The sequence below is a fragment of the Pteronotus mesoamericanus genome, unplaced genomic scaffold (assembly GCF_021234165.1).
Source record: "Pteronotus mesoamericanus isolate MK-2021 breed Mesoamerican mustached bat unplaced genomic scaffold, CSHL_Meso_final contig_25, whole genome shotgun sequence".
NCBI lineage: Eukaryota > Metazoa > Chordata > Mammalia > Chiroptera > Mormoopidae > Pteronotus > Pteronotus mesoamericanus.
The window spans coordinates 21,241,171-21,259,861 of NW_026555105.1; the positions used below are offsets into that span (position 1 = coordinate 21,241,171).

Below are 18,691 nucleotides of genomic sequence, written 5' to 3' on the forward strand. Positions count from 1 at the left end.
AACAGCAGAATATGCATTCTTTTCAAATGCACGTGGAAAATTCTCTATGGTACACCATATGTTAGGCCACAAAAAGAGTTTCAATACATTTTAAAAGATTGAAATCATACAAGTATCTTTTTCAACCACCACCTCTAAGAAGTCTATGGAAGAGTTCCATGTGAAGATTCAGCCAGAGGATTTCATGATGGTAGTCTGAAAACTGGAAGCCTCTAGAACACCTTCAGGACACCTGCCATCCCGCTGGGAGCATTAACTCACTTAACTCATGGGAAGCACTCAGAAAAGTGCCTGGCAGGCAGGAAGCACATGATAAATTTTACTTGCTGTTATCCTCACAATGATTTCATGGGGCAAGTTTCATTATTTTCCCTATTTTACAGGTGAGGAGACAGAGACTCAGAGATGCACAGTAAATTGAGGTCACGTGGATTAAAACTCATGTTTGTTAGACACGTGCAGAGAGGCGGGTCTGTGGACTTTCATTACTGCATTTCTTTTTTTTTTCTTTTTTCTTTTTTTTTAGTATTTAACATCAGAAACAGTATAGACTTCCATCAACAGGGACCGTTCAGTAAAGCCCAGGGAAAGTGCTTTGTGCTGGTTACAAGAAACAACATCACCCTATACACGGGGACACACAACCATCCTCAAGACATTTTGTTCAGGAAAAAGAGCACCCAAAGAAAAGTTCTATAGCCCACAGGAAACAAAGCCAAATATTCCATAAGACCTAAGTGTATGTGTGTGATCTTTGGAGGCTCATATAAAGCAAATGAAGGTGATTTAAACAATAGGATCTATTTATAGGAACCTTCCTTTCTTATGGCTTTCTTTTATTGAGTTTTGAAATAACACACACTCGAAGAAAAAATCAGAGTACAGCCAAGTGTCAAGAAGGAAAAAACCCTACAGAAATCCCTTCCTCCGGATGAACTAGGCTAACATTTTGATATATATCTTTCCAGGCCTCTTTCTGTGTGATTGTGAGTATGTATGTGAGTTATGTGTGCATTCATACATACATATAAATATACATTTACCAATATGAGAATTCTGCTGTTATATTAAAAAGTCCTCCACATTATAGAAACTTAACCCAAAAGCTTATTTCTCTGTCATATTAAATCTGGGTCCCGGTAGGAATGGTGGCTCCACAGTCATTATAATTTCAAGCTCCTTCTATATTTGTCCTGCATTATTCTCAACCTCTGGCTTCCTCCTCATGGTCTAAGAGAGTTGCTCCAGAACCAGCCATCACATCTGCATTTCCACGAGCAGGAATGGGTAAATGGAAAGTGGAGTCCTGCCTATGCCTTTTGAGTACACAGCCTAGAAGCCGCACACATTATTCTGGATAACGTTTGCCTGAATGTAATGACATGGCCATGCTTAGCCTCAAGGAAGCCTGGGAAATATGTACCTTACTCTGGGCTACCATGTATGTGCCCAGCTAAAAGTCAAGGGTTCTGTGACTATGAAAGAAACAGGAGAATTGACATTGTAGGAACTGGCAGTGCTGTTTGTTGCTTATCTTCATTCTCTTAGTAATATCTTTCCTCCCCAAGAGAGACAGTTCTTTATCTTATCTTACATTCTAACCATTGAACCCTGTGAGCAGGCATCGCATCTGCCTAGGCCAAATTACAGGTTGTAATAGGGTGGCTTTCTTAAGGCACACCCAGAAGTCAGCTGCTCAACCAGCAATTTCGAAATGGGAGGCAGAGTCCTGGCAACACCAATATTTGCCATGCCATTTCCCCCAGATTTGACCTCTATAAATAGCACTAAGAGAATCAGAAAAGGCCATCCCATTGCAAAACCAGAATTGCAAGAAAGGTGTGTGATAAACCTTCTCTGGCAAGTTTCAGCACCTCTGCTAGTCATTCTTAAAGTGATACCATTAGATTGTGTGTGTAATCACATCCTGTCTACAGAAGCACTAATCTCTTGTTCCTTCTTTTCACTTATAGAGGAATTTGTGTGTGTGTGTGTGTGTGTGTGTGTGTGTGTGTGAGAGAGAGAGAGAGAGAGAGAGAGAGAGAGAGAGGGAGTGGAGACCATGGAAATGGACTGAAGTTTGCTATTTCTATTTGAAATATTGCTTTTTAAAAAAAAGATTTTATTTATTTTTAGACAGAGGGGAAAGGATGGAGAAAGAGAGGGAGAGAAACATCAATGTGTGGTTGCCTCTCATGTGGCACCCCCACCAGGGGCCTGGCCTGCAACCCAGGCATGTGCCCTGACTGGGAATCGAACCAGCAACTCTTGGATTCACAGGCTGGCACTCAATCCACTGAGCCACACTAGCCAGGGCTGAAATATTTCTATTTCAAACCAGAAGACAATGAGCCAGGAGAGGAACTTTATCTCCATTTGAAGCCAAGGTTTTCTTGACTGTTTCACATGCTTTGAGACTCATGTCTGTGACACTGAAATATCATGCGATATAGAGCCCGGGGGATTTCTGCCACTCACCGGCTGAGCGATATCAGCCAAGATAGTCAGCCTCCCTGTGCCTCAGTTTTTTCATTTGCAAAATAGAACGGATAATAATAGGAAGTTCTTTCAGGGTTTCTGTGAGAATTAAATCAGTAAAGTCTCGGGAGGAACCCAGGACATGGGGAAGCCCTCAGCAGATGGCCACAGGCATCTAGTCAACCAGGAAGGGCTGCAGAGGGAAGCCCTTTAGAGCTATAAAGTTGATGGTCAACGTGGGGGACGTTAGTGAGGATGAACGGGGCAGATGCACCGTTTTTGGGAACTCCAGTGCTGGCCAACCCCAAGGCAGCATGTTGTCATCCTTACCAATTCTCCTTCAGATGACTTGAGGGCCTCACGTTAAAGTCCTGGCCGAATCTTACATTTCCAAGATCCTGGGGCTGCTTCCCTTCAGGATAAATGTGGAGTGTGGTACCTCAGTTTTTATGCCAACAGCTCATTAGGAAGAACCCTGGATTCAGAGCTAGGGTCTGCGTCCTGACATTGCGGCCCATTTCCTGGGGGGCCTCTGGCTGGATCCTTCCCCATCTGGACCACCGCTAGCACACTGCCCCGTTTACAGGGCCTGGGACACACACGGAGGCTCATGCTGTAGGTCTGGAGCATTAGAAGGTGTTAACTTAAAAAAGAAAAGGCCTTACAAAGTGGGAGGGAGGTGCTTTTATCATCCCTATTGTCCAGAGGAGGAGAGTAAGGAGCACTGACTCATGGATGTGAACTTAAAGGCTGTTCATGTCAAGACTTCCAAGGATGGTGAGTGAAAGCAGAACCACGGAGAGAGGAGGAATGAAGGTGCCTTTTCCAAATACCAGGTCACTCACCCTCTCTCCTTGTCCTTGGCAGGATATGTGAGGGTGGCCAGCTCTGTACTGTACACGCTCTTCTGCGTCTACTCTCTGTGCGTGTAATTAATCTTGGAGCATCTTCCTGCATCAGCAGAGATCTTGCTCAGTACTGGCTCCAGCGTTCTTTCTGCGAGAGGATGCCCACATGCCCTTGTAAAGGCAAATACAAATAAAAAGAATTTCCCCCTGTGTCAGGAAGGGAGACATCCCCTTTCCCTTTTCTTACAGCATTTACTTTAGAAAACAGGTAGACTCCTCTGCTCCTTTCAGATGTTGTGTCTTTTAAAAAGCTGAATGAGCCTCTGGCCAGGCTTATCACCCAGGGGCGTTTTTCTCAAGGACCTGGGAACCATCTCTTTGAAATATAAATATCAAGAAAACCAGCCCTGGCTGGTGTAGCTCAGTGGATTGAGTGCGGGCGCTGTGAGCTGGAAGGTTGTCGGTTTGATTCCCAGGCAGGGCACATGCCTGGCTTGCAGGCCAGGTCCCCAGTTGGGAGCATGTGAGAGGCAACCAATTGATGTATCTCTTGCACGAATATTTTTCTCTCCCTCTCTTCTTCCCTTCCCCCCCTCCAAAAATAAATAAAATCTTAGAAAAGAAAACTAGCACCCCTATGCCCAGTCTCTGTGAGAGGGTAGGTGCCTAACTTCACTGCTAGGCTCCAAGCTGCAAAACGGCCTCCTCTCATAAAGACAGAAGTTTCTTTTAGCTAACTCAGATAGCCACCCCAATGACCAGGTGAATGCAGGATGAATGATGTGACAAATGGTGCTCTCTGGCCCTCCCACATGAGGACTAGGTAACCGTTGAGAACACAGATATAATCCGTTGCATCTGCTTGTATATAAAAGAGTGGGATTTCTCTCTGCCTCTCATTAGTGGATTGTCTGCGATGTGTCCCACAACCTGGTTTAACGCTTATTCAGTGATATGACTATTTTCTTTCTCGTATACTTTTGTGGAGAGGCTGTCTGGGTTAGTGGGAGATTTTGTTTTTAATTTTGTCTTCAACACCTTCAAACATCTTTCCTGCAGAGGGCTGGCTAAAGGAATTTGGCACCTCCACACAATGGAATACTATGCAGTCGTGACAAAGAACAAGAACGCTCTTTTCATTTTCATTGCTGAGTCAAAGTGCAAGGTCCACAGGAGTTCATATTTTTTCTGTAAAAAGACTATATTTGTATTTTCTTACATTGTCCAAATCTCTGGAAGAATAAATAAGGGACTAATAAAAAGTGCTCGTATGTGTTAAGGGGAACTGGGTAGATGGGGGAGAGAAGAGGGATAGAATTTTTTTGCTGAACACCATTTTATATTTTCTGCTTTTTGAAACATGTGACTATATTATCTATTCAGAATAAATTTAGAAAAAGGGATGGCAACAAGCGAAAAACACAAACCACTAAGAAAAGAAATCCCAGGCCCAGACATTCTCTAAACACTTGATTCTGTTTAATTTCTGAGCTCAGTCTTGACCTCAGAGCCAACTGAAAACTAGTTATAATGATACATTTTGGGGGTTCATGGTTGACTTTTTTTCTTAGAAGGTTGATCAATGTCTTTGTTTAAAAAAGAAAAACAAAAAGTAAAACAAAAAAAAAATCAGGTAAAACAAAAACAATCAGGTAACTGAGACACCCTTCCCTGTACGCCCCCTCCTTCCGGCCCTCTGCGTCCAGTTTTCAGTCTTGGAGAGTTGGGGGTGGTGGGCAGCTCATTTTCAGGGGCTCTGTCTCGCCCTTCATCATCTCTCTCTGCCTCTCAGGGGGTCAGGAGGGGTGATGGGAAGGGGTGTGTGGGATACAGTGTCCCCCTCATACCGCAGATTGGGGAGCCAATGTGCTCAAGATTCTACCATTAGCCACCTGTCTTCTAGAAGCTCCTCTGTGAGGATAGTGGGGAAAGTGATAGGGGCAGTGTCATCCCTCAAGCCCTCTGGCCACTTGAGTCTGTGTTGATTGTAGCTCCTGTTACTACTCTTGGGGAGGTGGCCCAGGCAGTTCTGCCAGGTGTATCTCCCTGTAATACCTGTGTCAAGTCTATGAGGTAGGTGCTACTCATTATAATCCCTGTTTCATGGATGGGGAAACATAGGCACAGAGAAATCAAGTGACTTCCCCAAGGACACACAGCTTCTAAGAGCCTGCTCACCCTCTCAGCTGTTCCCCTTCTAACACCTTTGAGCCTGCCTCCAGCTGGATGCTCTGTAGTCAGTTTTCCCTCAAACATGTTAGACGTGCTGAAAAAGTGGAAGTGCAAGCACTATGACTCATAGTTGGGGTAAGTCTGTGCTTTGCATTTCCAGGACCCGTGGGTGACATTACCTACTGTACAGAGGGGAGTTGGTATTGATGGTTCAAGTCCTCAGGCTGTGCCTCTGAGGCCTCCGGCGCTTGCCCGGTGACCTTGGGCTCTTGCCTTGTCTCTCTGGGTCCCTGTTTTCAGTTTGCCTAGGTGGAGCAATGAAGGCTGCAGAAATCCGCGGAGGAGAAGACTTGCCACACGTTGACCAGCGGGAACATGAGCAGAGCTCCAAGTAGTGAGCCCAGCTGCACTGCTGCTCCGCACCACAAGAGGGCGCTGCGGCTATGGTCACGCAGGATCACGCCGAGCATCACCTTGACATAGCTCAGACAGCCAGTGAAAAGCACCCAGGAAGCCACCTGTGGGGATAAGGTGGGAGAGATGCAGAGTGCACGGGGCTTTGGGGTGACTCCTAGGGACGAAAGGTGTGGGATGACCTCACAGGGCTAAGGGAAACCCATGACTTGACTCCTCTCCAAGGGCCAAGGAAAGTCCAGTGGCTTTCCTGGCCCATGATCAAGTTAAGGGCGTCGGGAAGAAGGCCACTGTTGTTGTAGACATAGTGGAAAGAGTGTGGCCTTCTGGGGACAGGCTGTGCCAGCACCTTGGACCAGCCACCTCACCTTTCTAAGCCTCTAATCCCAAATGTCAAGCAACCCTGCCCTTACCCCCACCAAGTGGGGCTCCTGAGAGAGCAACCACAGAGACTTCAGTCAACAGAAAGGGCTATAGCCCGGGGCGCCCAAGGCCTGGGGTATAGGCGAGGGAGCGCCTGTGGGGGCAGAGACTTACGATGACGACTTCTCCACTCCAGTGGCCCTGCAAGAGGGGGCAGGGGCTCATCACCGCCATGGCCATGTTGTAGGCCCCAAAGCCCGCGCCAAGCACTGTAAGGGCTCCCAGGAATAGCGGAGACCTAGGGCAGAGTGGGGGAAATGAATGGAGTTGTGAGAAGCCTGACCCCTACTTTTCCAACTCTGGGCGCTACATGGAATGGTCAGCATCTGAAGGGTTGGAGGTGAGAACCATGTGGCAACGTCCAGGCCATTGGGCTCAAGTGGGTCAGTGAGGCTCCTGAGAGACAAGCCTGGCCTAAGTCACCCTGAGCCCCGAGGGCGGGGTCCCGCATCCCCGCAGGAGAAACAGAATGACTCTGCTGCTACACCTAATTCAAGTCCCAGTTCCACCATTTAAGCCACGAGACTGGTCCCTGTGCCTCGGTTTCCTCCCCTGTGAAATGAGTCTTGAAGGACTATGGCTGGGGAGGTGGGGCTGTGGGAGCAGACTGCGCAAGGTCTGGCCCTGGCCACGGGCCCTACCCGGTATTGCACCTGCTGCCATTTCCTCCTGCGACATGCCCAGACTCAGACAGGAAGCTGGGATGCAGAGAAGGTGGCCCTAATTGCACCACTGGCCTGCAGTGTGTGCTGTGCGACCTCGGGGGGCCCTCCCTTCTCGCCTCAGCTACTCCTGTCTGCAGCATGAGCTCTGCATGATATGGGGGCCCTGGTGACCAGCTTGGAGGTGCTCTACAGGTGGCCTTCCATGTAGAATCCAGGTCTGACGACCAAGGACACAGTCCTTCATTTGAAGTCTCTGCCCCTGGGGTCCTCCTATCCTATCTTCAGAACTCCAAGGCTGGTCTGCGCACTGGGCGAGAGCAGAGGGTCTGCCCCAGCCTCTAAGGATGCCTTCTGCTCCAGGGTTCTTGGATTCCTTGACTCTCGGATTCTGTATTTCTAGCATCCTGGGTCTTAGATCCCATAGGTCTGTAGTCTCTGGTCAGGCTCCCCAGTCACCCCCAGGCTCCATCCAGTTTTTAAGCCCCAGTGGAGAAAATTCAGCTTCCTGGAAAATTGACATTTTCTGTCTAATTCTCCTGTACTCATTTTTCCTTTCTGTGGCTGGGGGAGGTGGGTGTGGCAGGTGGGGTTGGGCAGGGCTGGAGAGGTGGGTGTGGCAGGTGGGGGTGGGCAGGGCTGGGGAGGTGGGTGTGGCAGGTGGGGGTGGGCAGGGCTGGGGAGGTGGGTGTGGCAGGTGGGGGTGAGCAGGGCTGGGGAGGTGGGTGTGTGCAGGTCTCAGAGGCCAGTGAGAGCAAGTGGGGCAGAGAGGCAGATGGGAGCCTGAGCCACCTAAAGTTTCAAGATCCCTAAGTGAGCTTTTCTCCCATGGGGGTCTGAAGCCCTTGAGTCAGAACCACTTAAGTTGCTTATTAAGATTTGAAATCCCATATCCCAGTCTAGGCTGGCTCTGGCTCTGGCTCTGGCTCTGGCTCAGTCTGCATTTTGTCCATTTGCCCAGCTGTTGTGTAGAACTGTGGCTGTAAGGGAGCCAGCCTGGCCTGGAGGCAGGGGGCAGGGCTGGAATCCAGGAAATTAGCGCAGGGCCAGCCCTTTCTCTGAGCCTCAGAGTTTCCATTGTAAACGGGAACCCAGCTCCCACCTGGTTGCTGCTTCTCATGGGCCAATGACTGTGATGGCGGACACTTTGGGCCTGCCATGCCCCGGCACTGCTCTGAAAGCTTTACCAAATTAGCTCATCTAATGTTCCCAGCCACCTGAGGCGGTCGAACAATTATTATCCCCACACATTTTTCAGATAGGTATCCCTGAGGCACAGAAAGGTGGAGTGACTTGTGCAATATGACACAGCTAGTAAGTGGCAGAGCTGGGATTTGAATCCAGGCAGCCCAGCCCCAGAAAAACCATATTTTTAACTATTAAACATATAGCCTGATGGTGGAGTTTGGAATTCTGGCTTTTGAAATGAAGTGCATCCCCAACCAGAGAGCTCCCCAGGACCAGCTGGAGGCAGACCTGTTAGACAGGAACATGGAGATGAAGCAGGCCAGAGGGTTGGCCATGGAGCTGAGGGTGGCAGACAGGTGGTAGGCAACAGGCCCGTAGGACAGGCAGGAGTAGGTCTGCACGGAGGGCAGCACGCCGTTGGTGAGCGCGTTCACAAAGGCCACCAGGACGTAGGTGAAGAGCAGGGGGGCTGGGCTGTGGGCGGGCCTTTCCTCCTCCAGATGCGCTTGGCCCTTACTGATGTCCACCGGGCGTGGGGCGCCCGAGTCCTCTTCCAGTGGCCTGATGGAGTGGAGGGTGACCTGGGAGGCGAGGAGGTCTTTTGTGGAGGTTTTCCAGCGCCCAGGGTGACGCTGGAGGAAAAAGAAGGCAACGAGGCAGCAGGCCATCATGAAGGAGAGCAGCAGGAAGAAGACCCAGGGCGAGAAGTTGGCAGGGAGGTAGCGGCTTTCCAGACGGACCACGGAGGGCGCTGTTCCAGTGAGGTCAGGCACGAGAGCGCTGTTATTTCCCTGGGGAAAGACAAAACAAGGGCCACTGGGTCCCTGGGTGACCTTGGGACGCGGGTGACAACAGTAATAATACACAGTAAATATGATGCATTATTATGAATAAGTATGTGATGAATAATATGCACGTAACTACTGAGGTGATGATAATAAATGCTCACTGGGCACCGGCACCTTGCATGCGTCAGCTCGCCTGCACCTCCTAACAGCCCTGTGTAGAGGGGACCATTATCACGGGCTTAGAGAAGAGAGGTGTCAGAACGGACTGTCTTACTTGAGGGTTGCGGGTGGGGAGCATGTGGCAAAACAAGTCTACTTGGTTCTTTCTGACTCAGCTCTACCTCTTCCCATGCGACTGCCCTCCAGGCTGGCGACCATAACTAAGTGCAGAGGAGGCCCGGCTGAGGACCAGCCAGTGGGAGAGCAGCCCCACCACAGTTCCCGCTGTGGTGACAGGGCCCAGTGTGGCCGGATCTCTTTTCAAGACAAACAATACATCTAGATTTATATATGTGAAATTGCAAAAAATGTAAATGTCATCAAATAATTCAAATACTTAAAAATACTCTTGCAGGCTACGGTGGCCTGGGCCACTGGTTTGCGTATGTAAATTGTCCAATATCCAGTGGAAGAAAGTTTGACGTGTGGACAAAAAAGGGATTCTGCGAAAAGCTAACTCCCCGGGTTATCTGATCATAAAAATTTTTTAAAAAAAATTCTTATTTAATTTTAGAGAGGGGAAGTGAAAGAGAGAAGGAGAAAAACAGCAACCTGTGGTTGCCTCTTGTGTGCCCCCTACTGGGGACCTGGCCCACAACCTAAGCATGTGCCTTGGCTGGGAATCAAACCAGCAACCCTTTGGTTCACAGGCCAGTGCTCAATCTACTGAGCCACACCAACCAGGGATGATGATAAACTCTTAGCTGGACTGGTTATGGTAGGTAAGTCATGCCCCAGGCATATAACTTCTTTAGTAAAAGGCTTACCTTTGCTTAAGTAAGCCTTGTCCATTGTTTCTGTGTATCTAGGTTAATGCACCTGCGAAATGCTCCCTTTCAGAGCCTTCCAGAGAGCAAATAATCTCATCTGTCTTATAATTCAACACCTGTCTTGCCTTTTCAACCTTCTTGTTCTTCCTTATGTCCTCCCTTAATTTCAAATGCATAAAAGGAACTGCAAAACTACTATTCTTCAAGGACCTTGAGATCTTGGTTCCTGGCAATCAGTTTTGGCTCACATAAACTCTTATTAACATTTTCTACAGGACTGGATGGTTCTTATGCTGACATTTACTTGGTGTCATTGGCATGATTTTGAAGAAGCCCCCCTAGGACTAGTGTGGACCACGACACTGCCAGTGTGCTCACTTTGTCCCACGGCTCCTTGCTTCGCATCGGGTGAACTTGAGTGAGTCTTCTCTTGGAACCCTGGGTCTCCCTGCTTTAAGTGGCAGGCCATGACTTTACTTGTCCTCTTCCTAGAAAGTCCTTCAGGTGGAGAGGGGTTGAGATAACCCAGGGAAAGAAAAAAATGGGTTGCTGCTTTTAATTTTGGCTTTTTAACTGAATTGCTTATTGAGAGTCTGAACAAACTCTTTGCTAGTTAAGTGAGATACTAAACACTCTTTGGCTCCAAAAGAAAAAGGATACTTGCTTTTCTAACCAGAACGGCCAATGGAGTGACAATGGTTGGTGCAGACGCCGAATCCGGAGTGAGGAAGACGGGCACCGGGTCGTCCAGTGTGGTGGGGCAGCTGATACCAGAGAAGCTGGCGGGAGCCACAGGGAGGAAGGGTTCACACCGAGAGAGGGGCCTGTGCTTTGGACGGAGTCACAGTTCTGGTGGTGCCTGTTAAGCTTTTGCTGGCCCTTGCTCAGGTATTCCTAGGTGACTAAGAATCTTTGTGGGGTTGTCTGAAGAAAAAATGTCCTGCAGGGATATGGGGATTGTCCTATAGGGCTGTCCCCTACATTTGGCATGTCTGGAGATGTGCACATAAAGGCTGGGGTTTCCTAAAAGTTTGTTCAGACTCTACAGATGAGGAAAAAAAAAAAAAACCACCACAAAAACAACAAAACCAAAACTAAAATTAACATGGGAAATCATGCCTCCAAAGGCCAACAAGCCCATGACAGTACCCCATTAACGCTACGATGGTTGAGATGAGGAAGCTTCTAAATGAAACTTTTGTGCACACAGTTAGAAAAAGCTGGCACTGAAACTAGGTAGAATGAATGGAAAACATTATTTAAATGGTCTCTTGAAGCTTCGAAAAAAGGATTTAGATAAATGGATCCACCTGTGATGTCGGTTAGGCGTCAACCCAATTCTTTGAGATATTAAAAGTGGCTGTCCTTATTTTAGAATGGGGAAGGTCATTTGGAACTTGACTTGTCAAGGGCAGATATAAATTGAAAATGCCTCCAAAACAAAATTTGGACTTAACTATTCTTTTATAAACTAATGTGTCTATATATGTATGTTGTAAATGTGAGATAATTTTCCATATACAGATGGTATTATTAAAATTGATTTAAAGGCAAGCATGTGTAAGGATGGAGTATTCTAAAATTCTCGGATATATGAAAACTAACTCAAATGCTTTTCAAGTTTATGTGATCTAAGATTTATCTTTATTAATAAAAGTTTAAGTTTGTTGGTTTGAGTAGAACATATATCTTTTGAGTTACTGAAATTAAATATAATATTTATATTTTACCTGGGTTTACAAAAATAAGTTCATGGTAATAATCAACTTTGATATCTATGGAATATATTTCTAGAAGTAATAAAATGGATTCATAAATTTGCCAAGCTAAGGAATGCTAATTGCTTACTTCTTGGTTTTCATTAGAAATTGAGGTTAAAATCTTCGTGAATATGTGTGTGTGTGTGTGTGTGTGTGTGTATGAATAACTTTGTGGTGTTTCAGAAGGGCCACTGAAATACCTCCAGGGTTTTGTTTTTATGTTAAATCGCATGGAAAGTATGGCAAAATAAATGATGAAAAAACTTTTATTGTATGGCTAAACAATGCTTGTAAATTAAACAAATAAGGCTTTGGGAAATGCAAGACAGCTACTCGGTTCTTTGCCGCTCCCTGGCAAAACCCATTTTTTAATTTTTTGCATTCCTCATGCATCACAGTGAATTTAAGCTGGACTTAAATTAGATAAAGGAATTTAGGGGCTGACATTATTAAAAGGATACAACTTACGCTACGGCCAAGGTTTGACAGAGTCACTTCAAGAAAATGCCAAGTAGGAACTTGCATCCTGTCACAGGGAGCTCCCAGGAGACAGAAACTTTAAGATCATTGCCAACCAGAGATTTTGTTTTCTGGAAAGGACGTCAGTTAAAAGACACTCTCCAACCTTGTTGGAAGACACCTGAACAGGTACCTAACCTCTGTCTATGGACATCAAAGAGGAGAAGACACCGACATCAGAGGCAGACAGCTCTCCCAAAACATGGACAAGGCTTGTATACCTACAAATTAATGTTTAACTCAGAAACCAGTTGTTTGATTGTCTTTATCTGTTTGCTAATGATATTAGTCATAGCAATAGTTATTCTTGTTATTTGGATTTTTCTATATAGTCTAGATGTTAATGATGACTGAAAATATATAACTTTTAATACCCTTTGTATGGCTTATGTAAATGTTATACTAGATATAAAATACAGAAAAATGAGACAGAGGCAAAAGCTCGGATTATGATAGCTCATAGGGTAGAAATGACCGAGACTGTGGGTTTGCAATGATGTCTATAAGACCCGACTGCCTCCCATTTACCTGGTCTTCCTTTTCGGGGAAAACTTGGCCTCAGCTCACACCCTGTGTTTATGGTGTTGTCCCACCACCAATGGCCCACCATTTCTATAACACCACGTAGGCTCGGAGACTTTCTAGGAATGAGCCGTCCGAGTGCTGAGGCCACACTATCCACGCAAAAAACTGGCCATCAGTGCATTTTATGGGTTGAATTATGATGAAAGAGGGAACTGTGGCCAAAAAATGGGTTTTATGGAAAGTAACCTCACAGGGTGACCTGACCATACATTCCTACCTGGACAGATCATGGTGGGTCATCGTGCTCCAGGCATATAACTTCTTTAATAAAAGAGCTTATCTTGGCGCTGATTGGAGCGTCATCTTGTGCACCAAAAGGCTGCATGTTCGATTTCCAGTCAGGGCACAAACGTAGGTGGTGTGTTTGATCCCCCAACCCTGTCGATGTTTCTCTTCCTCTCTCTCTAAGGTTGGTAAATGTATCTTTGGGTAAGGGTTAAAAAAAAAAAAAAAAGGCCTGTCTTTGCCTTCAGCAAGCCCTGTCCATTGTTTCTGTCCATCTGGGTTAACACACCTTTGAGATACCAGAATCCCCCTTGAAGGCATAATCATCAAGAGAGCACATAATCTTAACTCTCCCGTAATCTCATACCCATCTCGCTTCTCCCATCTTCATGTAATTTCCTTAAATTCCCCTTTTAATTTCAAATGCATAAAAGAAACTGCAAAAACTGCTGTTCTCCAAAGCATCTGAGATCTTGCTTCCTGACAATTGTTATCAGTTTTGGTTCAAACAAGCTTTTATAAAACGTCTCTTACTGGGCCCTGGCCAGGGTGAATCAGTTGGTTGGGCGTCATCCTGCGAAGACATGAAAAGCAACCAGTTGCTATTTCTCACCCTCTCTTTGTCCCTCCCTTCCCCTCTCTCTAAAAATAAATAAGTAAAATCTTTAAAAAAACAAACAAAAAATATCTCTACTGGTTTGGATGTTTCTTACGGTGACAGATGTTTTAACATGATGAGGTATTGGAGTAGTGTCCAAAGTCCATGGTCCTCAGCCCTGGCTGTACATGAGCATCGCCTGGGGAATTTTGAATAAATACAAGTTCACAATCTGTATTTTGAAATTCTCAAATGCAGAAAGTTCAGAATTTACGATTCAGTTGGCAGCAGCACTCAAAGGGATGTAAGGCCGTTTACAGCCCTAATCTGCCCACGGGGCAGGAATGTCTCTGGGAGGTGGACAGTGGTGTCACTATGCTGGACTGCTGTGTCACAGGTGGGGCAGGTATGCTCTAAGACCTGAAACTAGCCCTGGCCTGGAGGCTCAGTTGGTCGGTGTGTTGTTCTGTATACCAAAAGCTTGCGGGTTCGATTCCCAGTTAAAGCACATGCTTAGGTTGTGTGTTCAATCCCTGGTCAGGGCCCATAAGAAGTAACAAAAAATCCTCTGGTGAGGATTAAAAAAATAGTAATGAATAAAAATAAAAGCTGAAACTACAGATTTCAAAACACTTCTGTCCTCTTTCAAGGGTTTTGGGAAAACCTCGTGCTCAGTCTTATTTAATTGGTCTGGCCATGGGGGGGGGGCCCACTGGTGTGTTTCAGTAGCTCTCCCAAGTAACCTAAAGTACAGCCAGGTCAAGGACACGGGCCTACCCAACATTCTGGAAACACAAGCCCTCCACATGATCTTGCTGAGACCAGGCACAGTGTACTGCGCCAGCTCTGGGTGATGCTAGGTACCTGTGGGATGTCGGTCTTTTTGCTGGTGTTAGGGCTCGAGGTGGTGTAAGACGTCTCAGTGGCGTTGACGCAGGTGGTGAGACCTGAGCCCTGGGCAAAAGCCACCAGGGCAGGCAGGAGGCCACTGAGTCCTTCACCCACGAAGAAAGTGGTAAGGTACTGGGTGGAGAGCCGGCTCATGAAAGGCAGGAAGGTGACCGAGGAAGTGCAGTCCACCAGGGCCAGGAAGAAGGTGAGGACCATGAAAGCGATGCTGTGGTGGCTGCCCTGTACCCAAGAGGTGACATTCCAGAGGAAGGCAAAGAGGGTGCAGGTGACGGTGCCCACTCCCAGCACGGCGAAGATGCAGGGCACCTCGGAAACGCAGCCAGGCCGGAAGTGATGGAGCAGGGTGATGAGGAGGGGGCTGACGTTGGCCAGCTGGATGATCACGGTGAGGTAGGAGGGCAGGTACCAGCCCTCAGGCAGCTCTGTCACCAACAGGGGCAGCTCTACCCAGAGCCCATTGACGGCCACCCAGGAGCCCATCCCAAAGGTGCAGACCAGCAGGTGTGTCAGGAGGGCCATGGTGACGCCTGCCCTGGGCCAGAAGCTGCCACCTCCCCAGATGAGCCTGCAGAGAAAAATACCAGGTGAGCAATGTCAGGTTCACTGTCTAGCAAAAGACTGGGCTTTGGGGCCCAGCCTTTTACCATTCCCCTCTTCATGAACAAGTTGGCTTTTAATTAGCAGAAAACATGAACAAATTCCTTATAACAAACCTTTTAGTTGGAAAGACTTTCTAAGTGTCACAGGTGGGCACAGGTAACCAGGTTCTTGGTGATCGCAGACAAAAAATTGAACCAAACACACAGAGTTTATAGCAGAAAGTGAGAGAAAGCAGATTTATTAAGCCACACAGAACGTGGGAGCAGGCCAACTCTGAGCAGAGCAGAGCAGAGCTGAGCAGAGCTGAGCAGAACTCAGCAGAGCCTAACAGCCCTGACCTCAGGGGCTAGAGGGCTTTTATTCTTTTAGGGTGGGTCCCTCCTGGCTGGTTTTGGCGGGCTTTTACTGTGCATGTTCAAAGAGTTATATTATTTAATATATATATTATTTTAAAGTTACTGCGCATGTGGTCTCCCCTGATTTCCTTGATTGGCCACCGGGAAAGGGGTCCTACAATGCTACTTTATTGTAATGCTATTACAATGAAGCAGGGGTCAGGGAGCATCTTCTGTTCAGGTGCGTTCCTGATTCACTAGGATTCAGTGCTTTTCCAGAAAGCAGGAAATACTAGTCTTAGAACAGGGTTTCCGCCCTTTATCAAGGTTCTTTATCTTAGCCCTGGGCACCTCTGGAGTTTCCTCCTTCCTATCTCCTGCCTCAGAACCATGATTTGTAAAGCTAGAGACCACCAAAGAAAAATTTGATGTATTCAACTGCGTAAATAACAAAACACAACAGCAAACAAAAATATCAACAAAATTCTATCTGCACAAAAAGACAAAAAAAAAGTTGCCAATGATAAAATAAATAAAAGACAGATGATAACCAGGGGGAAAATATTTGCAACATAAACCACAGACAAAGGGCTCATCTTCCGAATACATAAAGACTTCTTAGAAATTAAGAACAAAAAGACCCAATAGAGAGGTGTGCAAAGGATATGAACAGTTTGGAGAAAAAGTACAAATAAGCCTTAAACATATGAAAGGATTATCACTTACATTCATCATGGGAAATGTCAATGAACAATGATTCTAAGGTGCCATTTCTCACCATGAGATTGTCCCAAAGGTTGCTTGCTACAGACAAAATCATGTATGTATGAGGTTATTTCTTTGTGGCCTTGTTGGTAATAGCAAAATATAGGAAACAGCCCAAGTACCTATCAGTAAAGGAAGGGCTAAACAGAGGAATGTCTGTGAGTTGGAATGCTGCACACCCATTAAAAGGAGTTCAGCCCCGGCTGGTGTGGCTCAGTGGACTGAGTGCCGGCCTGCGAACCGAAGGGTCGCCGGCTCGATTCCCAGTCAGGGCACAGGCCTGGGTCGAGGGCCCGGGTCCCCAGTGGGGGTTGTGTGAGAGGCAACCACACACTGATGTTTCTCTCCCTCTCTTTCTCCCTCCCTTCCCCTATCTCTGGAAGTAAATAAATAAAATCTTTTTAAAAAGAAGAAAAGGAATGAGGAATGCGGGAGAGCTCCCTGGCTGACAGGGCTGGGTCTCGAGGCTGTGTTGATAAGGGAACAAAATCAAGCAGACAGTGTGCTGCCTTTTGAACACAGGAACAAGGAGGAAGAATATGTTCTCTTTGCTTGTATTTGCTTGTACTTGCACAAGGCAGCCCTCACAGAACACACAGGCACCGCTGAGAGATGTGTGGTCGCTATACCAAAAGATTTGTAGACCCTTTTATACAGTCTTGACTTGTGTACCGTGTACACATACTGCCTATTACAAAAATATGGTTACTTGACATAAAATTCTAATCTGTCATTTTTCTCCTGAAATTATAGAACTCCCTAACGGGACAGGCCCTTGGAGGCCACCTAACTCTAGCCCCCCACCCCCTGGAACCATTCTGCCACCTCTAACCACCTTCCCAGTGACCTCTCACACCACCTGTGCCATTACTCTCTTTATCTCCCCTCAGTATAGGTACAAACATCGGAGGGGCCAGGAGGAAACTCTGGAGCCAGCTGCCTGGGCTTGGAGCCAGCTCCCTGGGCTTGAACCCAGCCCTGCCACTTGTTAGGGTGACCTTGGGCAAGTGACTTTGCCTCCTTATACCTCATGTTTCTCATCTGTAGATAGAGGACAATGAGAGTATCAATGTGAGGCAAACGTGTTAGCAAGTTGCTGTTCTCGCAAAGAGCACCAGGCACACAGCGCTCACTAAGGGTTAGCTCTTCTCATTATGGTGAAATGCCAGGTTTGGTGACATAGCTACTGTTTTCTAATTCATGTGAAAGTGAACACAGGACTATTCAAATTTTAAAGGAGGAGAAAATTCGCCATGAGGAGCCCCATAAAATCACTGGCAGTACATGCACCATTTTGAGAGAAATGTCGACGGTCGATTGGGCCAGCGGCCTCCTTTTATGGATGGGAAACAGGGCAGGGACCCGGGGGCGGGGTAAGGGGCTCTCCTGAGGCTGGGAGGTGGGATCGGGAGGGGTATCTTGTAGCATTTGGTTCCCTACACTGCCCCATGACCCTGTGGTGACCCCTGATCCCTTGGCTTTACTCAGTTCACAATGTCAGTCTTTAATGCCTTGTCTCTGTTCTTCTAGAACATGCAGGAGTGTCTCTTGTGGCTCTGCCTCACCCAGGAAAGTCTTGACACCACAGCAATTGATTCTGAGGTCCCCTACTTCCTTCCTCCTTCCTCCTCCTTCTGCAGGGGAAACCCAACCCACCCACTCCCAGCATCACCTCTCTTCTGCTCCCGGAAACCTGGGGCAGAATGCGGTCCCATCCGCTTTCAAGCCTGCTCTGCCACCTCCTATCTGGGGCCTTACCTAAGCCACTGAAGCTCTGTTCTCTCACCAGGGAAGCTGGCCTAACAGCCCAGGACAGCCTGGTTCCAGTACATCAAGAGGTCCCCCTGGAGAGGAGCAGCCCCAGGCAACGGCCCCCTTCCTGGCTCCTTTTGCTTTGCCTGTGCAGTGCTCTGAGCCGGGAGCACTGCCCGCCCGCCCCGTCCCCCTCCCTCCATCTACAGCCCAGCTTTCTGCAGGACGCTGTCCCCAGGCAACCCCTCTGGCTGGCCAGCGCTGGGCCCAGGCTCCCTCATGTAAAGTTTTCCGGTGGGGACACATGGCAGGTACATTTCTGGGGAGACTGAAGCTCTTAGAGGGCAGACATCTGCTTTGGAAACTGGCACTGTGAAGGCAGAAGAGCTTTTCAGACGACCTACTCGGGATTTGCAAACCAGTAACTCCTTGGCCTTAGCCAAGTGACAGATATGTCATTTTGGTTTGCTGTGTGTTATAATGAGTTACTGAAATCCGCACATTGGGAGGTGGCATACAACACTCAAGATTTCGAGGTTCTTGGAATGTTATGTCAAATCTCACAACAAAAACTGGGGAGAGGGGGTGTATTTTATGTCTTCAGCTAAACATTTTTCATTTATTTAGTAATCCATTTTTACTGTAAAGGTAAAAACATACGCGTTTGCAACAAATTGG

General features: G+C 47.2%; 1 protein-coding gene across 1 annotated transcript; it reads right to left on the bottom strand.

Moving 5' to 3' along the window:
- Positions 1-5,803: 5,803 nt before the first annotated feature.
- SLC52A3 (solute carrier family 52 member 3) lies at positions 5,804-15,080 on the bottom strand. The gene is made up of 4 exons (XM_054573461.1): positions 14,514-15,080; positions 8,474-8,976; positions 6,450-6,573; positions 5,804-6,016 (listed from the first exon to the last, which is right to left on the bottom strand). Exons 1-4 carry the CDS (start codon positions 15,078-15,080, stop codon positions 5,804-5,806), a joined length of 1,407 nt encoding a protein of 468 aa, XP_054429436.1.
- Between the last annotated feature and the right edge of the window lie 3,611 nt (positions 15,081-18,691).

What these genes read in the sequence shown, in the direction of transcription:
- SLC52A3 (XM_054573461.1), bottom strand. Translation starts at nt 15,080, where the DNA reads ATGGCCCTCCTGACACACCTGCTGGTCTGCACCTTTGGGATGGGCTCC. An exon ending in AAAAGACCGACATCCCACAG is followed by an intron (nt 8,977 to 14,513) that starts GTACCTAGCATC and finishes GTCTTTCCCCAG; the next exon opens with GGAAATAACAGCGCTCTCGT. An exon ending in GGAGTGGAGAAGTCGTCATC is followed by an intron (nt 6,017 to 6,449) that starts GTAAGTCTCTGC and finishes TTATCCCCACAG; the next exon opens with GTGGCTTCCTGGGTGCTTTT.